Below are 20888 nucleotides of genomic sequence, written 5' to 3' on the forward strand. Positions count from 1 at the left end.
CAGCCCAGGGCCCTCCATACTTACATGTAACCCTTGAACTTGTTGAGGTGGTTGTTGGGCTTCTCACACACGATGGTACTGTGGAAGTGCTCCGGTTGGAACTGCACATCCTGCGAAAGAGAGGAAGACCCCCCATGAGGCAGTTGCATCAAAGGGATCTAGTCTTCGTGAGATCTCAGGGAGAGGTCATCGCCGCTATGGGCATCCCAGATGAGGCCGCTGCACTTTGCCGCACAGGTTAAGTCAGGTTAAAGTCAAGTCCTCACTGGGGAGGAGAAAGTCAACAGGAACACAGAGCTGGGTGTAGATTAAAGGAAGGGTGGACGCAGCAGAAGTCAGCGCGCCTCAGCTCTCCTCCCACTCACAGGATTATGTATTCTTGCTGTGTTCTGGGAACTTACATGAAGCTTCCAGAGCATTGGATGGTGGGAGGCTCATACAGATGACTCTCTCATAGACATTCAGCTATACACAGTTACTGCTCTTGCAGCCTTGACCTTATGAGTTTCCTCATTAACCATTACCTACTCCAAAAAGAAGCTTCCCAGAACAGAGTTGAGAAGAGCACACATTGATTAATATAAACACAAATACTAAGAACTGTAGAGAGCAAGTGAATTTTCTGAGTGAGGGTGTGCTGTTAGCATGGGCACAGTCGTGTGAAAGAACAATGCCTCAGACACAGGGAAGGGGAAAAAACTTCCTCTGGTGTGGGTGTGAATGTTGATAGTGGAGGTAGAAAATCTCCACATAGGCCTCTCCTACAGAGACCACTCACACCAAGATTGGCTAAATCTGCCTCCCTGTTCAGCTCTCTATAAAACCCTATCTCCTTGAGTATACACACACACACACACACACACACACACACACACACACACACACACACACATATATATATATATATATATATATATATATATATATATATATATATATATAAGAACCCCATCCTTTATTTAACTGTAGGCAATGAATTGTACCCACTACCTTGTTCAATTGTGTATAATATACACACTGAGCTTCTAGGGTGCTGTGCCTTCCCCATCTGAGAGATAACTCGATTGCAGCTTGACTGTACATGTCTCTATCATTTCTTTATTTCCTTGTTATCTCTAGTCTGGGTTTGGGGACCTAAGCTGTGCAGAGGATATGCCATAGAATGCATCTTGATAGCATAGACATTCAGCAAAACAGCAGTAGGTTCCAATTTTGGGCTTATGATCTCCATAGTCAATAGGCTTTGGATCAGGTTTACAGTGCCAGGCAGAACATTTCTCTCATGGAGTGGCCCATGAACACACGGGCAGCATTAACTGGACTCAGGGGTTATTAATAACAGTAAATAAAGATATGAGGTTGGGAGGGAAATTGGGTAAAGGGCACTAGGAAAGAATTGGATGGGGTACTCATGAGTGGGCATGATCAATAGTCATGATATAAGTATATGACACTGTCAGAGAATACAAAATATAAGAAAGGGAATGTGGCTATACTGACTGTGTTTTTCTGGTAGTTCTGGGTTTGTGTATAGTCCAGAGCTGCCCAATGAGGGCAATCTAAGTCTGCATCATCCAATATGGAAGCCACTAGTGTGGCCATTGAGCATATTAAATATGCTGTTTTGACCTAGAATTTTTTTCAAATTTAAAACTTGATTTGTTACATGTGGCTAGTTGCTACCATTCTGGGTGACACAAAATACGTAAAGGAAAGGGACTTTTCATGCTAATGGTAACTTCAGTACTTTGAATGCTGAGACAGGAGAGTCACAAGTTCCATGCCAAGCTTACTACATAGGAAGACTTTGCCTTTAAACAACACTAACAGCAGCAAAAGGAGGGGTTATAAGCATGCTAACTAGGGGCAGCCACATCCAACGTGCTGTGCATATAATACATTTCCAGGGTTAAGAAATAGGCACATGCATATGCAGCTATGCATATTCATGTACATTTTTGCATTTCAAAAACAAGTTCATGGTCCTGTATCTGGAATATTCCTTCAGTGTGTATACAGGTGTGTGTGTGTGTGTGTGTGTGTGTGTGTGTGTGTGTGTGTGTGTAGGTGAAGTTAATATTTAATGCCTTCCTTAATGCTCTGTAGCATATTTGTTTTATTTTGAGCCAGGGTTTCTTACTGGGTCATTGATTAAACTAGACTGACTAGACAGCCTACCCTAGGTGTCTTCCTATCTCACTGTTCCCAACATTAAGATTACAGGCAGACACCTCTATGCCCAACTTTTCACATAGGTGCTGGGATCCCAAGCCAGGCCCTCATGTTCATGAAACAAGCACATTACTTATTGAACCCTCTTCTCTACTCTGCCTTGAATATTTTGAATATTAATTTAAATATTTTAGTGAATATCTGAAAAAGTTTATTGGAAAGATATACCCTATTTCTTTTCATTCTTTCCTGATTGAATATTTGTATCATTTTAATTTGTTTTGCTTTTCTAAAAACTCTTTTCTTGAAGTTGTGTCAGTAATAGTACAAGTAAAACATAGCTAGGGATGAGAAGATATTGCTTCCAACTCTAGCTTCCACTGAATAATCCTATGTTTACCTCTTGAGCCTCAGTTTCTTCATCTGTAGAATGGAGCTAATCTCACCGACCCTGTCTTCGGAGATAGACTCTCTATGGAAGAATTTTGCAGTGGGTACCACTCTGTGCAAACAGAAGGCAGTGATGCTGAAGGCAATGGTGGGAATAGTTCTTGAGTGGAGTTTTGAACACATGCATGAGTAAATTTATCACTCAGAGTTGCAAGCTACAGCTGCTCAAAGGCGCAGTTTGATTTGAAGAAACGAAAGCATTTTCTGTCTTTGTGTAAATACACTGTCCACTGCACCCGTGGGGGTGCCGACATAAATAAACTCTCTACTCACTTGAAATAAATTACCCATCCAGGAGTTTCTAAAAATATGGCTCTTGTCCCTCTAGGTATTGATTCTTTCAGGGACAAACAGTTGAGTCCTGAAATGATGGCAAATCATGCTGTAATTTGTCAGCCTCTTCTGTGTTCCTGATTAAGCCATGCACTTTGGTCCTGGCCCATACCACTCAGATCATTGCTGGGTTTCAGAGATGAGTGGCAGCTAATAATCATGCAGCAACTCTGAGTCCCCGTTGCCCACTGAATCACACACCCTGTGGGGCTCCAGGCATGGCTAGGGAGAAGTTTGGCTGTCTTGCCTCTGTGCTTGTTCACAGCCAACTTCTGTTGTGGCTCTTCTCTGGTTCCTTATTCTTCCTTATTTCCAGGCACTGCCCATGGATCCTCTGTCTTTAGCTTCTTCTGTATGGATGACCTTACTTTCTCTTGTTATCTGTCTCTTTGGGTCCTTCCTGCCATCTCCAAGATTGTCACAGAGAATACAAGAGCCTGCTTTTTTCAAATACTTACTTTTATTTTTGAAGTATGTGTCTGTGGTATGTGCATGTGAGTTCAGGTACCATTAGGGGCCAGCGCATTGTATCCCTTGAGTCAGTTGTGAGCCTTCTGCTGTGGTTATGGGAACCAAACTTGGGTCCTTGCAAGAGCAGTACATGCTCTTTTAACCACTGAGCTATTCTTCAAACCCCCAACACTGTTTTTCTCTAACCATGACCTTGTGGCCCTACTTCCCTGTAAGGACCAACTGTGGTTCCCCTAGGGAAGTTTGTGACTGCTAAGGGATGTATGTAATCCCCAGGCCATCTAACGTCAACCAGGCTTAGCCACTTTGATTCTTGTCCCAGGTGGGGCAGGGCTGACCTCAGCAACCTCTAGATCATCCCATTTCATGGGTAAAGCTCATCTAACCAACTTATTTTTTGAAATGATTCCCCCCTCTCTTGGATGAGAGTCACACTGACCACAATAAAAGCACACACACACAAATACACACACACAAAGAGATAAACTCCTTTCAGAGAAAAGTGCATGCGTCTGCAGGTCTTTAGGGAAGACTAAACTGTCTTGCACACATTTTCTGGACAGGCACATGCTATTAAGTTCCTACAGTAACTTTAGGAAGCATGGACTGTATAGATGAGAATAAACTGATCACTATCTCATGATTGCTATGTAACAGTGAGGAAAACAGCTCACATCACTGGAATCCAATGCCAACTGATGTCATTGTTGGTATCATCACCATCACCACTTATTCCTCTTATTCTTCTATTATTTCATAATATTTCTGCAACTTTTAGCTAGTGCTTATTATATGCCAATAATCAAGTATTTTTATATATGCTACTTGCTTAGTGATTAACCCTGTTAGGGCAGTTCCATTTACTATCCATGTATTACAGCCAAAGGAACCAAGACTCAGGTAGAAGCCATGCCTTCCCTGGTCCATCAGCCAGCAGAGCAGGGAGATGGCTTTGTCCTCAGGACTCCTGACTCAAGAAACAGCTCTCTTTAAATCACAGTCTTATTTAGACACATGGAGAAATGATTACTGTCTGAGTTCTTAGCCTTATTCCGTTTTCTGTCTTTACTTCTAAGTGAAATAACCATACACTATAATATAATGTAATAGATATGAGAGAATGAATTCATTCACTAATATTTTGTGGAGAATCTATGAACTTACTATCAGTTATGTGCACTGCAGTGCTTCCTTTAACCAAGTACATCTGTGTATGAAAGTACAATACCCATATAGGTATTAAGGGTAGATGTTCAGGCATTAAAAATGGCCCAGAAAATAGTCTTTGGGGGATTACAATTTATCATTTTTAAACTGCCTCTTCTGTGAAGTCCACCTAAGTCTGGTAGAGCCTTTTTTATCTCATCCACTTCTTTTTTTTTTTTCATGGTTCTGCCCCACAATGCTTTGTTCACTTCACACGTGCATGCCTAGGTCTATGCAGCATCTGGAAGACTCTTATCTTCCTTTGAGAGAAAATCTGAGAACGCCTTGTTTCAACGGGCACTCCGCCATGGTTTTAGAGGGTGGAGTTGGTACTGGAGGGGAGAAGAAATAGCTTGTGTATTGTATGGATGCATCACCTGTTAATAAAAAAAAAACCTATAGCCTATAGGATAAGTAAAATAGGAAGTGGGACATCTGAAGGCAGAAAGAATTCTGGGATAGAGTCGGATACAGGAGATTCGTTCGGCAAGCTGTGAGGATGGATGCACGGTACCTGAGCACCATGGTATCTGAGCCACGTGGCAAGATGCAGATGAGAATTAGTGGGCTTTAAGTTATGAACTAGTAAGAGAAGAGTCTAGTTATATGGCCTAGCTATTTATAAACCATATTTTGAATGTCACGCGTCTTTATTCTGGGAGCTTGGGGGCCGGAGGAAAAACCTCTACAGGAGAGAATGTTTTAAAGATTGCACTGGGATATCAAGTCTCTTCTTGGTAGCCTGCTGTCCTTCCTCTGAGTGCCACCAGGCCTATGAGCATATAAAGGGGGAGGAGGTCCCCCTCAGGAACAGTCATAGAGGAGGGGGGTTAGGGGAAAATGAGAGGGAGGGAAGAATGGGAGGATACAAGGGACGGGATAACCATTGAGATGTAACAAGAATAAATTAATTAAAAAAAAAAGATTGCACTGGGAGATGATGGATGAGGACATAGCAATGGACCTCACTGTGAAGACTATTGCCACACAAGCAGGAAAGTCCCAGGTACAATCTTAATGTTCGTTTGTAGGAATAAGGCCATTTCTCTCACGGGACTTCTTTGACTCATGTGCTGATTAGTTCTTTGGTCAACTTGATACAAGCCAGAGTCATCTGGGAAGAAGGACCCTCAGATGAGGAATTGTCTCCATCAGATTGGCCCAAATGAAAATATGTGGGGGCATTTTCTTGATTGATGTGGAAGGAGCCAGACCACAGTGGGTGGTGTTATCCCTTCCATATAAATGGTGGTGTCGTTTAGTGTCTTATACACCCAGGTGGTCCCAGGTGTATAAGTAAGCCAGGAGGAGTAAGCTAGTAAGCAGCACACCTCTGTGGTCTTGGCTACAGTTCCTGCCTTGGGTGCTTGTCCTGATTTCCATTCATGATGGATAAGCTATAAGATGAAATAAACTCTCTCTAACCCAAGCTGCTTTTTGGTCATGTCTTCACTACAGCAACAGAAGGCAAATTTAGGACAGCCCACTCTTAAAAACTGTCTTCAAAGTTACGCTCTCGTGCATTTCTTCCCTCATTCATGAATTTGAGTTTTTATCGCGTATCAGGACATGAGTCTCGGGGAAATGGAAAGTGACTCAGGAAGGAGACGTGGCTATTGACACAAAACGATTACTAGAGCCATAAAATAACGCAGAGTTCCCAGTCTCACTCAGGCGTGTCTATGATGGTACCTTTGAAAACAAAACAAAGTGGGCCAAATGTCAGGGTGTAATAATTCTCAAGTTGCATTACTCTTTGCTGACCTGTGCCCCAGGTACAGCAAGTTGGCCACCAGGAAGTATAAGCTGAAGCAATCTAGCTGGAGTATAGTTTAACAGCTAGAGCAGGTTAGAACAGGAAACCCCTTGCATGTTCCTCCAGTTTTACTTTTCTAGATTTACTTTCCATTATTTTCGCAATGGATTATCAAGTTGTTCAACATAACTGGCTAAACAAGTACATGCTTTAGTTTTTTGAAGTTGTGGTGGACCATTGCTCCTTGTTTGCTCATCTTTCTTTTCCCATTTTTTTTTAAAGCCAGCTGCTGAAGTCCTTTATTCCTACCTGCTCTTATCTTGCTGTGGGCCAAGGTGTCCTGTCTGTTACACTCTTCCACTGTGGGACTCTGAGTTGAGTGCAATGACTCATTGTTTTAAAGAAAAAACATGCTTTACTAGAGTGTCTAAATTATGAAAGCAAAATTTTGTCACCTCTCAGCTGTGGAACTAAATGACTATTTCCTTCCTGGAATGCAAATGAAGTTAACCCGTAACTTCTGAGAATCCTATCTGAAACTATTGGTGGTTACTGGCACTTGACAACCTTTCTAGTTCCTGGTTGGTGAAATGAGCAGCCACTTCCCTCTGTCTCTGGAGGAGGGGCTAGTCTTCAACCCCTGTCACCCTGGACAGCTTTACTGCCACAGCCGGTATCATACAAAGGAATGTAGCTTGGGCTGGAAGACCATGTGAATGGGAATTTAAAGATTCCATGCAGACTGAGTTTTCCTTTTCCAAGTAGATGAATATTCTGTTTGTTTGTTTTTTTTATTCAAGGCTGGTAAATCTTAAGGTCTGGCTGTGACATTTCCCTAATAGTGTATGGGTTTGACATTCCAACCAAATATTAGAAAAGGAATGACTTTTGTCCCCGATCATTTCCAAAAGGAGTTATTAGTAGAGTTGTCTATCAAAGACTGTGCCATTCAGTCATTAATTCTTGATTAGAATACACAGGCATAGCCCATTGCCTGCCCTTGTGTTTATTTTCTCTTCAACCCCAGGAATATGTTATTGCGTACTCCACAGAGAAGGCCTTTCACCTACACTCAGTGAGCAAATAAAGAAGTGACACCAGGCATAAACTATGGACAGCTGCCATCAGAGGGGCAGTGATGTCTTAAGGGACTCCGCACTGCAAAGACAAACCTTCTCTGTATAAAACTGTCTTGTTACAGTTAACAAAAGCACAAGAAAACAATAGGAAAATCCAATGCTTTTGGCAAAAGAAGTCCTAAAGAGCAGAGTATAAATTTCAACCTGAGAAGCTATATTGAGCTGTTCACAGAAGATGCAATCATGATGTGTCGCCTCTGTTGATAAACAGTGGCAATGAAAATCCAAGCCAGGCATTTGGCAGCGGTGAGACTATCTTCAGCATTGGATGGGAAAGTGAATTGATTAACTGGAAGACAGTGGTGAAGAAGAATGAGAGCCAGCAAGGTCTACAGGAGCCCAGAGAAGAGTGAGTACTGAGGGTCTCATGGAAAATAGGAATTTAGAGAGAAAACAAGCTAACAAAAGTCACTGAAACTCATTATTCAAGACACTAAATTTCTACATAAATCATATTAGGAGGTGCTTAAAAATCTTCTGAGACAACAGTGAGATCTCTCTTTCCTGTTCCCCCAAATTTTCATGTCTTAGATGAGGTTAATGATGCCTTTCTCTTCCTGAAATTTGTGGATAAATGGATTGAGCTAGAAATGATCATAATGAGTGAGTTAACCCAGAAGCAGAAAGACTCAAATGGTATATACTCACTTATATCTGCATACTAGCCCAAGGGGCATGTCCCACGAAAGCCTTTACTTACCAGGAAACTGGGACAGAGGGGAGGACATACTATTGGGACTTTAGATGAGAGAAGCATGGGAGAATAGCAAAGTAGAAGGATCCAGAGGGTCCTAGAAACCTACAAGTAGAACATTATGATAGGCAGATTTGGGCCCAGGGGTCCCACTCAAACTAAGGCACTAGCCAAGGACAATACAGGCAGTAAACTTTAAACCCCTACCCAGATCTAGCCAATGGATAGAACATTCTCCACAGTTGAGTGGAGAGTGGGATATTACTTTCTCACATACTCTGGTGCCTCACCTTTGACCATGTCCCCTGGAGGGGGAGACCTGGTGGCACTCAGAGGAAGGACAGCAGGTTACCAAGAAGAGACTTGATACCCTATGAACATATACAGGGGGAGGTAATCCCCCTCAGGAACAGTCATAGCGGAGGGGAGTAAGGGGAAAATGGGAGGGAGGGAGGAATGGGAGGATACAAGGGATGGGATAACCATTGAGATGTAACAAGAATAAATTAATAATAATAAAAAAAGAAGCAGTATCTAAAAAAAATGATGCCCTTCTCACAGAGTGGTTCTGTGGACCTAGAGGACAATGTGTTCCAAATATATGGCCATGCAGTAAAAGGCACATGGATGGATGACAGTTTACAGTTTGCTCTTACGATGGCGAGAGAGTTTTGTTTGTTTGTTGTTTTGTTTTGCACTGGAACAATACCTTTCCTTTGTTCCAGTTTTTAAGAAGGTGTCAGTGAGTTTATATAAAGGTAACTTGGGGGACATTTCTAAGGTATGCATGCTCAGATCTTGTCAGTCATTGCTTCATTGTGGCAGTGGGAAAGGGTGTAGATATTTGTGCAAGCTCCCTGGGCCCAGTGATGATGCATTCTATTGCCCAATATGTATCTGCAGCAAACCTCTAAAGGGTGATCCCACCTTTCCTATGTCAGTTCTTCGAGCCGTCCCTTGGAATAGAAGATTTCTGTGTTTAAATATTCAGGAAGCTACATGCTCCTTCTCCTCCTTGGAGCTTATTAAAGGATCAGAGGAGTCCTACATGATACAGTATTTAAAACATGTTTACTCTTATCTTTTGATCCTATTTATCTTTGCAGCGTCCTCCATCCTTGTAACTCTCATCGGTATCTTTGTTCAATGTATTGGGGGAAGTCTGTGGTACAGCATTAGCTAATAGCAAATTCTGTGCCTATCCAGACATCTCATGCATTAAAGATAATAGGGAGAAACAGGGGAGCAGGGAGTAGCCAAGACTCCCCCTGTACAGAGAGTGGGCTGGGATTTAATCCTTTAATCCTACTGCTTTAGTTTTTCTGGCATCCTGCTACTTATTTCTGAAAGAATCTGTAAATGATAAATAAGTGCTCTTTCCTGTATGCACCTCACTGTAAATGTAAGGTAGCAGCCAAAGGGCCAAGAAGGCTAGTACCATAGACTTTAGGAGCAAGCAATTCTGGCTCTAACTCTACGACTCAGTGGCTGTGGGTGACTTCTCTAGGCTCTAATGTCCTTATTTGTAAAATGAGGACAATGATGGCATCCATCCACTGGGCTGTTGTGAGGATGAGTTAATCATGCAAAGCTCTTACCTTGGGCTCAGGTTTATGATTGTTATTAGTGAATCATCAATGCTCTTCAGCAACAGGAAAATTAGGACAAGGACAAAGAACTCTGCAAGCCAAATCAATAAACCTCTTTTTTTCCCCACACATATGAATTTGTCTTTTTTAAGAAATGCCAAGTACCCCATGAGAATTCAGAGTGAGAATTTGAAATCTTTATTGAATCGAATGGTTGCAGTGCTGTGCTATGAAGGCTTCATTCACCTAGCTTTCCTTTAGTTAAATTCCAAAGTAGCTGATTCATATACAAGAAACAGTCCGGGGCTGAGGTTAAAGGCAGAAGAAAAGTCAGTGGCTGAAATTCCACAGCTTTGAAATGAGCTTCAAAATTAGGTGAAGATGAAGTCACAGAGGCTACAACAGAGATGTCTACACAAATAGAAGTGCATTATTTCTAGCACTTAAATGAAAATTAATGGAATCAAATACCAAGTTTCAGAGATCCTTGTCTGTACCCAGACTAAGGTGTCAGAGTCACCTGTGCACATGTAGAGGGTGTGCATAACCTATAACCTTTACTGGAAACATCGTTAAAGAGGTTTCTGATCAAGGAAGTAGGTCACAGGGTCTCAAGTCCACATCTAGATTGTTCTTCCTGCCTTGGAGGACTTTGTGACTGTATAGCAGATTTTGCCTTCCTCAGTGAATGCGGGAGGGGCGAGCCAAGGGAAGTAAAACTCAGTAACCAAGCAAGGGGGACTTAGAGATCAAGAGGCTGTGGGGGTCACCAAAGTAAGTGCAGCGACAGTGATGTGGTAAAGGTGGCTTCTAGTCATAGAGACCACTTCCTGTGTATGTAGTAGGCACCAAACTTTTATTTTGCTCTTTTTTTTTTTTATTCCAGTTCATTCTCACAGCAGAGCTATGGGGTACCTGTTAGCATTTCTGCCCATAAATGGAGAGGAGAGACCAGAATTATGATGACTGCCAGTCATATAGGAGGCATTTTGAGAACGGCTTATCAGGGACTGCGGAGGAGGCAAGCTGAGGCACTATTGAAATACACTATTTCAATCTTGAGAAATGATGCAGACCACAGAACTACAGCTCACGAGCCCTTGGAGGAGTGGAACATTCGCTTTCTTCCTTCTAAATCCCCTGGCTCATTTAATTTTTTTTCCTTGGCTAAAAGCTGGCAGAATGAAAAGTGATGGAATTATTTTTGTCTGTCAATAGAGAAAGGTTAGCAATCAAACCCTATAAGGAGGATTGTAATTGAAAACCAGAATATTGCAGCCAATTAGCCAACAGAAACTGCTTATGAAAACCATTGATATTAATAGCAACTTTTTATGAGTCTCTTGCAGTGTGCTGTCCATGTTAAATAATTCAGGGTTACTCTAAGGGAAAGGTATTATTTTTGCCTGTCTTTTTCTCCTGATAAAGGAACCAAATTATGAGAGAATGATAACTTCTTTCAAATGAGACAGCTTATTCAAGTCCAGCTCTGTCAAAACCTAGAGCTAGAGCTGGTCACCACCAAATGGTCTGTGTTTCCTCTACCATCCAGCTCTGCTGAGGTTAATTAACAGAGGTGCCAACAGTGGCTCTCTGACCTAGGAGAGGATTAGTGCTGTCCATAATAGCTACACAAGCGGGAAAAATGGGAATGGGAGACAGCTCCCGTGATAAAGTGCTTGTTGAGAAAGCATGAGGACTTAAGTTCGAACCTCAGAACCCACTTAAAAAAAATCTCAGAATGGTATGTGATTGCACTCCCAGTGCCACATAAGTAAAGTCAGGTGGGTCCCGGGAGCTTGCCAGCCAGCATAGCTCACATAGTATGTAAGCTCCATATCCATGAGAGATTCTCATTTCAATAAACATGTGGGTGGCTTCTTAGGACACATCTGATGCTGGATGCAGATATTTGTGCACACGCACCCATATTGTAACACACACACATGCACGCACGTGCGTGTGCATGCACGTGCGCGCGCGCACACACACACACACACACACACATACACACACACGGAGAGAAAATAACTACTATTACCTTTCTGTAGTTAAGGAAGAGCCCAAGGAATATTAAAGACTCATGCTCAGATCTGAGGGTAGGCTGAGAACAGAGGAGAGGGTTGGCTGCATTCGTAACTGTGCATTCATAGGGTTTGGCTTTGAACACAAGGTAGGTTCTCCAGGTAGACAAAGTTAGCCATCACTTATGATGAACTCAGTCCTTCAGCAGGTTACGACATTTTTTAGCTTTAGTTTCCTCATCTGTGAAGTGAGCACGATAGCTACCCAGAGGGTTGCTGGGAGGGCTGAGTGTCTACAGAGTGTCTCTTCCTGCCAGTGTAGGTTCTGTTTTCTGAGAGTCGAGCTTGCTTCTTGTCTCTGACCTCATCAAGGTCACCTAGAAGGTACTTACCTGCTGTGAGAAGCCCTTCACAACACGCCTCTGCTTGAGGTTGGTCTCTCCATCCAAGTTGGCAGTTTCCAGGTGACAGATTCCACTGGGGTCCGAGCAGAAGAGGAGGAGGATGTCGGCTGGGACGATCTCATTGCAGCGCATCTGAACAAAGTCTCCCACACGCACATCTTGCCAGCGCTTCTGCATGTAGCTTTGTTCTTTTCTGGGGTGCAAGGAAGACAGGGGTTTCAGTGAGCTTTAGGAGACCTCAGTGCACTTGTGTCCATTAGATGTCAACTTGCCACAGTCTAAAAAATCACCAGGAAAGTGTTTCCATTGAGGAACTAACTAGATCAGGTTGGCCTGTGGGCATGTCTGTAGGGGACTGTCTTGGTTATTGGTTGATTCAGCCCACTGTAAGTAGCATCCTTCACTGGGTGGGAGTCTTGAGTGGTATAAGAATAAAGGGGAATGACTGAATCCAGCCTGGAGAGAGAGAGAGAGAGTGAGCAAGGAAGCATGCATCTAGGCATTCATTTTCTTTCTGCTTTTGCTTATGGATGTGACACTGTTAAGTTCTTAGCTTGATGTCTTTGCAATAATGGCTTGTATCTTGAAATTGTAAGTCAAATAAAAAATTTCCTCCCCTAAGTTGCTTTTGGTCATGGTTTATAAAGTCTCACTAATAAAAGATTTGTTCCTGTGATTATTTAGAGTTTTAAATAATTACCAACTGTTGACCAGGTATTGTGCTGAGCCCTTCCTTCTTGGCAGGAAGAATACTTTAAGGGGCAGTTGACAGTGACATTATAACAGCTAGTTATAACAGAAGAAAACAAAGGTACAAAGAACAGAGATAGAGAGAAGGCTGTTCTCAACTACTAGGAGCAGAGAGGCAGCAAAAGTGAGGATATTGGTCATTAAGGACATTTGGGACATTGACAAACTGGAAAACTCCAGACACATTGAGAGAATTAGTAAGCAGATACCATGGTGATACCATGGTCTTTGATAGCATGGGATCTGCCATCACTGAGAAGTCAGAGGACTGAGGAACTGGGAAGAAATGATACACTCACCCCTCTATAATGTGTCAAACTTAGCTAATAGCAGTAGCATCAAAACTTGCCAATTTAACATTTACAAAGCACTGAGTACTAGTGTCAACATTTTGTTCACTCACATGACAATTCATTGGTGTAGACATAAGAATTCCACAAATAAAGACTTTCATGGGACATGCCCCTTGGGCTAGTGCCATGAAGTGGGACAGAGGGGAGGACATCCTATTGGGACTCTAGGTGAGAGAAGCATGGGAGAAAGGGGAGGCCTGGTGGCACTCAGAGGAAGGATAGCAGGTTACCAAGAAGAGACTTGATACCTTATGAGCATATACAGGGGGAGGAGGTCCCCCTCAATCACAGTCATAGGGGAGGGGAGTAAGGGGAAGATGGGAGGGATGGAGGAATGGGAGGATACAAGGGATGGGATAACATTTGAGATGTAATATGAATAAATTAATAAAATATATTAAATAAATAAAAAAGAATTTCACAAATAAAGAAACTGAGGATCATTATTTTTAATTAATTATTTAGTTCACTTTACATTCTGATCATAGCCCCCTCCCTCCTTTCCTCCTGGTCCTACCCTCTCTTCCTCTTTCCCAGTACCTGATTGTTCAGAAAACTGGAGGCCCCCTACCCACCCACACCAGCTTATCAAGTTGCATCAGGACTGAGTGCATCCTCTTCCCTGTGGCCTGGAGAGCCAACCCCATCAGAGGGGAGTGATCAAAAATCAGGCAACAGAGCCCATGTCAAAAAAAGCCACCACTCCCCTTACTAGGGGACACAAATGAAGCCTGAGCTGCCCATTGGATACATCTGTTTAGGGGGCCTAGGTCCAGGTTATGCCTGATCCTTGGTTGGTACTTCAGTCTCTGCAAGCCCCTCTGTACCCTGATTAGTTGGCTATGTTGGTCTTCTTGTGGAGTTCCTGTCCCCTCCAGGTTCTTTATCATTCCTACCACTTTTCTATAAGACTCCCTATGCTTCATCCAAAGTTTGGCAGTGAGTCTCAGCACCTATTTTGATCCACTGCTGGGTAGAGCCTCTCAGAGGAAAGCTATGCTAGGCCCTTGTCTGTAGGCACAGCAGAATATCATTAATAATGTCAAGGGTTGGCTCTCTCCCATGGGGTGGGTCTCATGTTGGGCCAGGCATTGGTTGGACATTCCCTCAGTCTCTGCTCTAGCTTTATGCCTGCACATCTTGTAGGCAGGGTAAATTTTGAGTCAAAGTTTCTGTGGGTGGATTGGTGTTTTCCTTCCTCCACTAGGAGTCCTGTCTAGTTAGAGGGCATCCTCTTCAGTCTCCATGACCTCTGCTATTAGGAGTCTCAGCTAGAGTCACCCCATGTCTTCCCAGAAGGCTATGCTGTCATAGGCTCCAGTTTGTCACAGAGATGTCCCTGCCCATGGTTTCTCTTCTCTCTGTAGGCCCTCTGTCCTCTTGTCACCACTCTCCCCAACATGCTGGTGAGGATGTGGAGAAAGGGGAGCACTCCTCTATTGCTGATTGGAGTGCAAACTTGTATAACCACTTTGGAAATCAATCTGGAACTTTCTGAGAAAATTTGGAATAGTTCTATCTCAAGGCTCAGCTATACTACTCCTGGTCATATACCTAAGAGGTACTCTACCATACAACAAGGACACTCGCTCAACTATGTTCATACTAGCTTTATTTGTAATAGCCAAGATCTGGAAATTTCCCATACGTCCCTCAACTAAAGAATAAATAAAGCAAATGTGGTACATTTACACAATGAAATATTACTCTACTATTAAAAACAAGGAAATTATGATATTTTCAGGCAATTGTATGGGACCAGAAAAGATCATCCTGAGTGAGGTAACCCAGATCCAGAAAGACATCCATGGTATGTACGTACTTAGAAGCAGATTTTAGCCATATAGCACAGGATAAACATACTATAATTCACAGATCCAAATAAGATAAGTAGCAAAGAGGACCCAAGAGAGGATGCTTAAATCTTACTGAGAAGGGGAAAGAGAAAATGAGACTGAGGATCATTTTTTTTCCTCTCAAGTCTTATAAAACTAGAGTTGAAATCTGAGCTTGTATCCAGTTTTATGTCAAAACTCACAGCTTTTATTGCTAGCTCCTCCCAGCTGGTATAACAGCATTAGCTCCCTCCCACCCCTGTGTTCCCTCCTTCCCAAGAGGACATTGCATTTACACAGAACTCTCATACCAGAAAGCCTTTGTTTTACCCAGCCAACTACTTAATAAGTTTTGTACTCCTAAGTAATCCAGAAGCTCTTATTTTCTGTTTTTTAAAAAAATATTAGAGAAGTATCCCTCACGGTCTTATAATGTCTTTTTGCTATACCAAGGCACACCTAGTCTCACATATATCCTTAATTAGTCCTTGGATCATGCAGTTTCAAGACCTATCCTAGAGGCATTGGTCCTTCTGTGACTGTTCTTCTGATGTTCCTCTTTCAATGTGGGGTTTGAAACCAGACCAGTATTCCTCATGTGGTCTTTTTTTTTTAATCTTATTCCTGCTAGTTTGAAGTTGATATCTCTAAGTGTGCCTAGGCCTGGGGAGACAGCTTACTTCTGGGCCATTTCTACCAGATGCTGAGTCCCTCTGGGCATGTTGTTTCTGCTGGAATCTGAGCTACCTGGCCATGACAAATCCACATGTAAGAGATGTGAACAGAAGTACTCAAGGAGGATGAAGGGATTGTTGTCTTCTATTCTTGGGGTCCCCCAGAGACTCTCAGCAAAGCCTTCTTACAAGCCTATTGTCTTGGTCACACATGGTCCCCGCAGAAGGGTCTCTCTGCCTTTGAAATGAAGTTTCTTTCATCGGGAAGGCTGGAGAAAGGCCGCATCAGAGTATAAAGCCATCAGAGCTGTTAAGTTTGGTAAGCAGCTTCACACCTCAAAGGTACTGTAGGGTCTGTGGAAATGCTCCATGGCTCTAAGAAACCAGAATAGCATGCCTGCTCTACGTCATGGCAAAAATATCCACATTGCTACTGGATCATCTCTGTAGCATTTTATTAGTGTTCCTTTCTTATGTGATAAGGTATCATATTTCCACATGACTTTTGAGTAGTTTCATCCACATACCCGTGGTACTCCACATCTCTTCTTAAAAGTGAAGAATAGAAAAAAAAAGTGAAGAATAGGAGCAGTCCTATCAGTTCTGTTATCCTTTATCACCTCACAGGTATATCAGAAAATGTGCTCATTTGTGTATTTAGGGGAGAAACTCACCCACCAAAACAGCCACAGCAACCCAGCCCTGGGTCACCTGTGAAGTGCTCAGGCACAAGGCTCTTTACAGTCTGTGACATGGACTAAACTCTCAGTGCCAAGTGAACATTCATAGAATGAAGGGGTGTGTGTGTGTGTGGGGGGGGCAGGGGCAGGGTTGGTTTTCTACTGCTTTTATTTTCTTTTCATTTGGAGAGAAAGCACAAAAGGGATTCTTAAATATTACAGCAAACTCGCCCAAGGGACAAAGGGTTATCCCTCAGTTTATCTGCATCTCCCTTTACTTCCCCACAGGCTATTGACTTCTGTGCCCTATGAGAGGAAGCCTTTGGGACCATGGGGTATCTGTTGATTGCTACAACATCAGCATCCCACCTGCTGTGTGAGCTAAGGCTTAAAGAGAACATCCTTGAATCCTCTGGATGACTATCATTTTCAGAGCCTTTTTGCTCTGAAAGCTGGGACAAATAAGGTTGGTGGAATTGCTGCATTTAGAGCAAAGTTAAGGCCAAAGCGCCCTATCAGTGAAAACAAATAGACTTTCTCCCCACTTCCCAATGAAAGGTCTCCACTGCTCAGCATGGATACAAGTAGGAACAAGGAAACGCAGAAGACCCTAGAGATGGTTTTTGGGTGTGCGCATACTTATGCATATATGTCTGAAGTAGGCTGGAATGCTGCCTTTTGATCTTCGCCGTGATACACTAGACGTATCACTAGAGTTGTGCTCTGTCTTCCTTAGGATACTGCTTGGATCCCAGTGAGGCCAGCACCATCCTAGACAATTATTTCTGAAGATCAGCTCTTTCCTCAGATAGAGCAGGATGGGGAAGCAACATTCATGGTTACTCCTGGAGGCTTGTCTCCTCACTTCTGTAGAGCAGGCTTGTTACTACTCTGCCCATGTCACTGTTCTTCTTTGTGATTTTCAGGATTATCATTATATTCTGTGGCTTGGGATCAGGCAACAGTGACTGGTAACCGAAAACCCCAACTGCACTAAACCTTCCCCCAAGTCTAGAAAAGAGGGATCTCAGCAAACAGGTTTTGGAGTGTGGTTCCTGAAACAAGTGCCCAGCAACATTGTACTTTTCCAGCAGGCCCATGCTACCTCCAGGAGTCCCCGCAGGATGACTGGATACTGGAGCTATAGGTATTCATTTAAAAAAAGTACTTCAGGGGCCATGCAGTTTAATATGGGTACATGCGATACTCCTTATTTGGTACATCCATTTTGGGTACAATTTTATTTGCAGTAGTGTTATATTATAAAATGCTCTGTTCAGTAACCTAATCCGGCTATGTTACAGGATGATACGCATATTTTGCTGGGCCTTTCGGGACACTTCCATTTCACACTTGGCTACTTTGCTCTGGTTGTCCAATGCTCTAGGGTACACTTCGTCACCATCTGTCAGAGGCATGTCTGCCGATGAGCAGCCAGGGATGCATAGCCCAAGGGTGTCCAGCCAAGGGAGGTGAGAAGTAGCAGAATTTAGCTGAAGTGTAAAAGTGGCATGCTTGTACCTTGAGTGACAGTCAGATGTGACCAGCAGCTGGCTAGGGGCCGCCAGCTGGAGTCATTCCCTCCTAGGTATGGCCCGCTTGGAACAGCTGCCCCAGGTGGAAGCACGCATAGACTCTTGCCTGTTTCCCTCTCAGTGAGTTTGCACCTGGGAACTCTCTGCTATTTTAGTTTCCTGCAATGTTGACTGCTGTTTAAAAATAAGAGAAAGTCACGTGGCTTAGGACAAAGACTCCATCTGGCAGATTCCACCTCGAGGAGAAATTATGCGGTGCGGCGTTAAACAGCTTTCTGAGAGAAGATGGGCCTTTTTTTTTTTTTTTAAAAACAAGGTAAATAAACAGCAAGAAAGGTTTTTAACCAACCATATGCCATGTGGAAAAAGGTGAGAGCGAGAGATGGAGAGGGTGCTCAAGGCTCCATCTCTCCCATAACTGGGTTCTGTCCAAAGAACTATGGGGAACTGGCGAAGACAAGACCTGCCCGGAGGATAAGCTGTTTTATGGAACTTACCATTAATAGAAAGATGACAACCTGACCTGGACTGTCCTTCAGCATCCTGAAGTACTAAGTCTAGCATGTCCCAGATGGCCATCTAAAGTGAATGGGGACCACCAAGAAGAATGAACACAGTCCAGGGGTTAAGAATGTCATCTGGGGCTGGAGACATGGCTTAGTGAGGGAGTTCATACTGTTCTTACAGTAGACCTGGCTTTGGTCACTACCACCCATGTCTGGCAGCTCATAACCACCTGTTATCCCAGCCTCAGGGGCTCTGATGCTATCTTCTGCCTTGTAGGCACCTGCACTCACCCTATCATACGCAAATGTAAACACACACATGCAGATAATTAAACATGAAATAAAACATATTTTTAAATGAGTACGTTTGAATCCAAGCTTCGCTGAGTATCGTCTGTGAAACCTTGGTCAAACCTCTCAGAATCTGCATTTCTTTACCTGCATCACTGCATGGGGTTATGGGGTGGGGACAAGGGCATGATCCGCTAGAGGGATTGCACTTAGAGCTTTGTATTTAGTGCTCATTAGATACAGCTTCCTTCATGATGCTGACGGAAGTGACTGGTCATGGCACAGTGAGGGTGTTCCACCCTTCTTGTGCCCTCACGTTTTCTTCTTCATGCTACTTTATATTCACAATTTCTTTCTATGGTTGGGGCCCAGGCCATAATAATGTGTAAACTCCAGAAACTCTACAAATATAAACTGTCCGCCAGGTTCAGAATATTTCAGTATAGTGAATAGTTTCTGCCCCAGAGTACGGCTGTTAGGATAAGTTCAGAGAAACATGTATCCTCAAAGTTCAGGCTGAGTGTGTAGCCCAGGTCTGCAGTGCTCTCCCTAGTCTTTAGGTGAGGAAGCTGAGGCTGGGATTAGTGGAGACATCTGGCCAACATGTGCAGTGACAAAGCCCAGGCTAGACCCACTTGTTCTTTCTTTCTACAGCCCGTGGCTAAGTCAGGCTTGCTTACAGCGCCTGGTTGCGTGGGAAGTTGAGTGTGTGTGTGGGGTCTGAGATATGGCAAAATAGAACACTGGAATCACTTGAGCAGCATTTGAAGCAGAGTTCTAACTTTTACATATCGTATAGCCTTGAACTATTACTTTTCTTCTTTATATGTGTGTGCGTGCATGTCTTCAAGGGCTTTCAGGTGCATGTGTTTGTGCATGCATGTGGAGGTCAGAGGTCAACCTCTCTTGTCAGTGCTTAAGTGCTGCCTAACATTTCTTTTTGAGAGAAGGATCTCTCACTGGCCTGCAACCTGCCACGTAGGCTAGGCTGTCTGCGCTTTGAGCCTCAGCGATCTGCCCGTCTACGCTCTCTCAGTTCTTGGATTAAAAAAGTCTCATCCAAGGGACATGTTCAATGGAGATGCCTGGTGGCACTCAGAGGAAAGATAATAGGTCACCAAGGAGAGACTTGATACCCTATGAGCATATACAGGAGGAGGAGGTCCCCCTCAGACACAGACATAGAGGAGGGGAGTAGGGGGGAAGTGGGAGGAAGGGAGGAATGGGAGGATACATGGGATGGGCTAACAACTGAGATGTAATATGAATAAATTAATTATAAAAAACAAAAAACAAAAAAAACAAAAACAAAAACAAAAAAAAAGTCCCACCATACCCAGATTTTATGTGGCTTCTGGGTACCAGACTTAGGTCCTCATGCTTCTAAGAAACACTTTCTGAATAATGAGAGAGCTCACAAGCCCTCTTCTTAATCTGACCTCAGATTATTCAAATGCGATGAGCGACTTTTGGTAGCGGTAGGTGAAAGTTCATTACACTGGTATTTGTAGCTGCCATCCTCCTCCTTGTAGCTGATTCTAGGTTGGGGAAGAATGGAGCATCGCTAAAGTGACAGAGGACTAAAAACTCTGGTAGCTGTCCTTTTCATTAGCAGATACAAATGAGATATGTGTTTGGTGACTGGGCAGAAGGTCTGGTGAGAGGCAGTAGGTCTTGAAAAGGGTAGGGTAGTCTTAGTTCTTTACCTGATCCCAGGAAATGACAGTGAGGAGGAAAGGATTGTATTAAAGATAGCCCGGGGCTAGGGAAAGGGGCTAGACACTACAACTTTCTTCCCACCTTAAAATTCTTTATTGTCTATACTTGCTTGTCTGGAGCAGACCACATAGGAGGAGTTTGTGAGACATGAAGGAGTTGAGGAAACTCTCTCTCTCTAAAGGAGCAGTTGAGGTTTAGGAACAGAAGGAGTCAGGAGCCATGTCTGGGCTGGAGAGACTGTGGGATGTAAGTGACATTCACCACACTTGAGATACTCAGCTCCATTCAGGGCAGCTGGAAGTGGCAC

At 43.3% G+C, this 20888-nt stretch overlaps 1 protein-coding gene across 10 annotated transcripts in view; it reads right to left on the reverse strand.

The window, feature by feature from the left end:
- Positions 1–20888, reverse strand: part of ATP10B (ATPase phospholipid transporting 10B (putative)) — a 287746-nt gene that overhangs the window by 63024 nt on the left and 203834 nt on the right. For all 10 annotated transcript variants that reach the window (XM_084762456.1, XM_084762451.1, XM_084762452.1 and 7 more), the window contains 2 exons: positions 12227–12431; positions 25–110 (listed from right to left, as the gene is read on the reverse strand). In XM_084762456.1, the coding sequence (XP_084618582.1) occupies positions 25–110; positions 12227–12431 (291 nt within the window). The remainder of the gene's footprint in view (positions 1–24; positions 111–12226; positions 12432–20888) is intronic.

The sequence above is a fragment of the Acomys minous genome, assembly GCF_964271855.1.
Source record: "Acomys minous genome assembly, chromosome: 16".
NCBI classification, from domain to species: Eukaryota; Metazoa; Chordata; class Mammalia; order Rodentia; family Muridae; genus Acomys; species Acomys minous.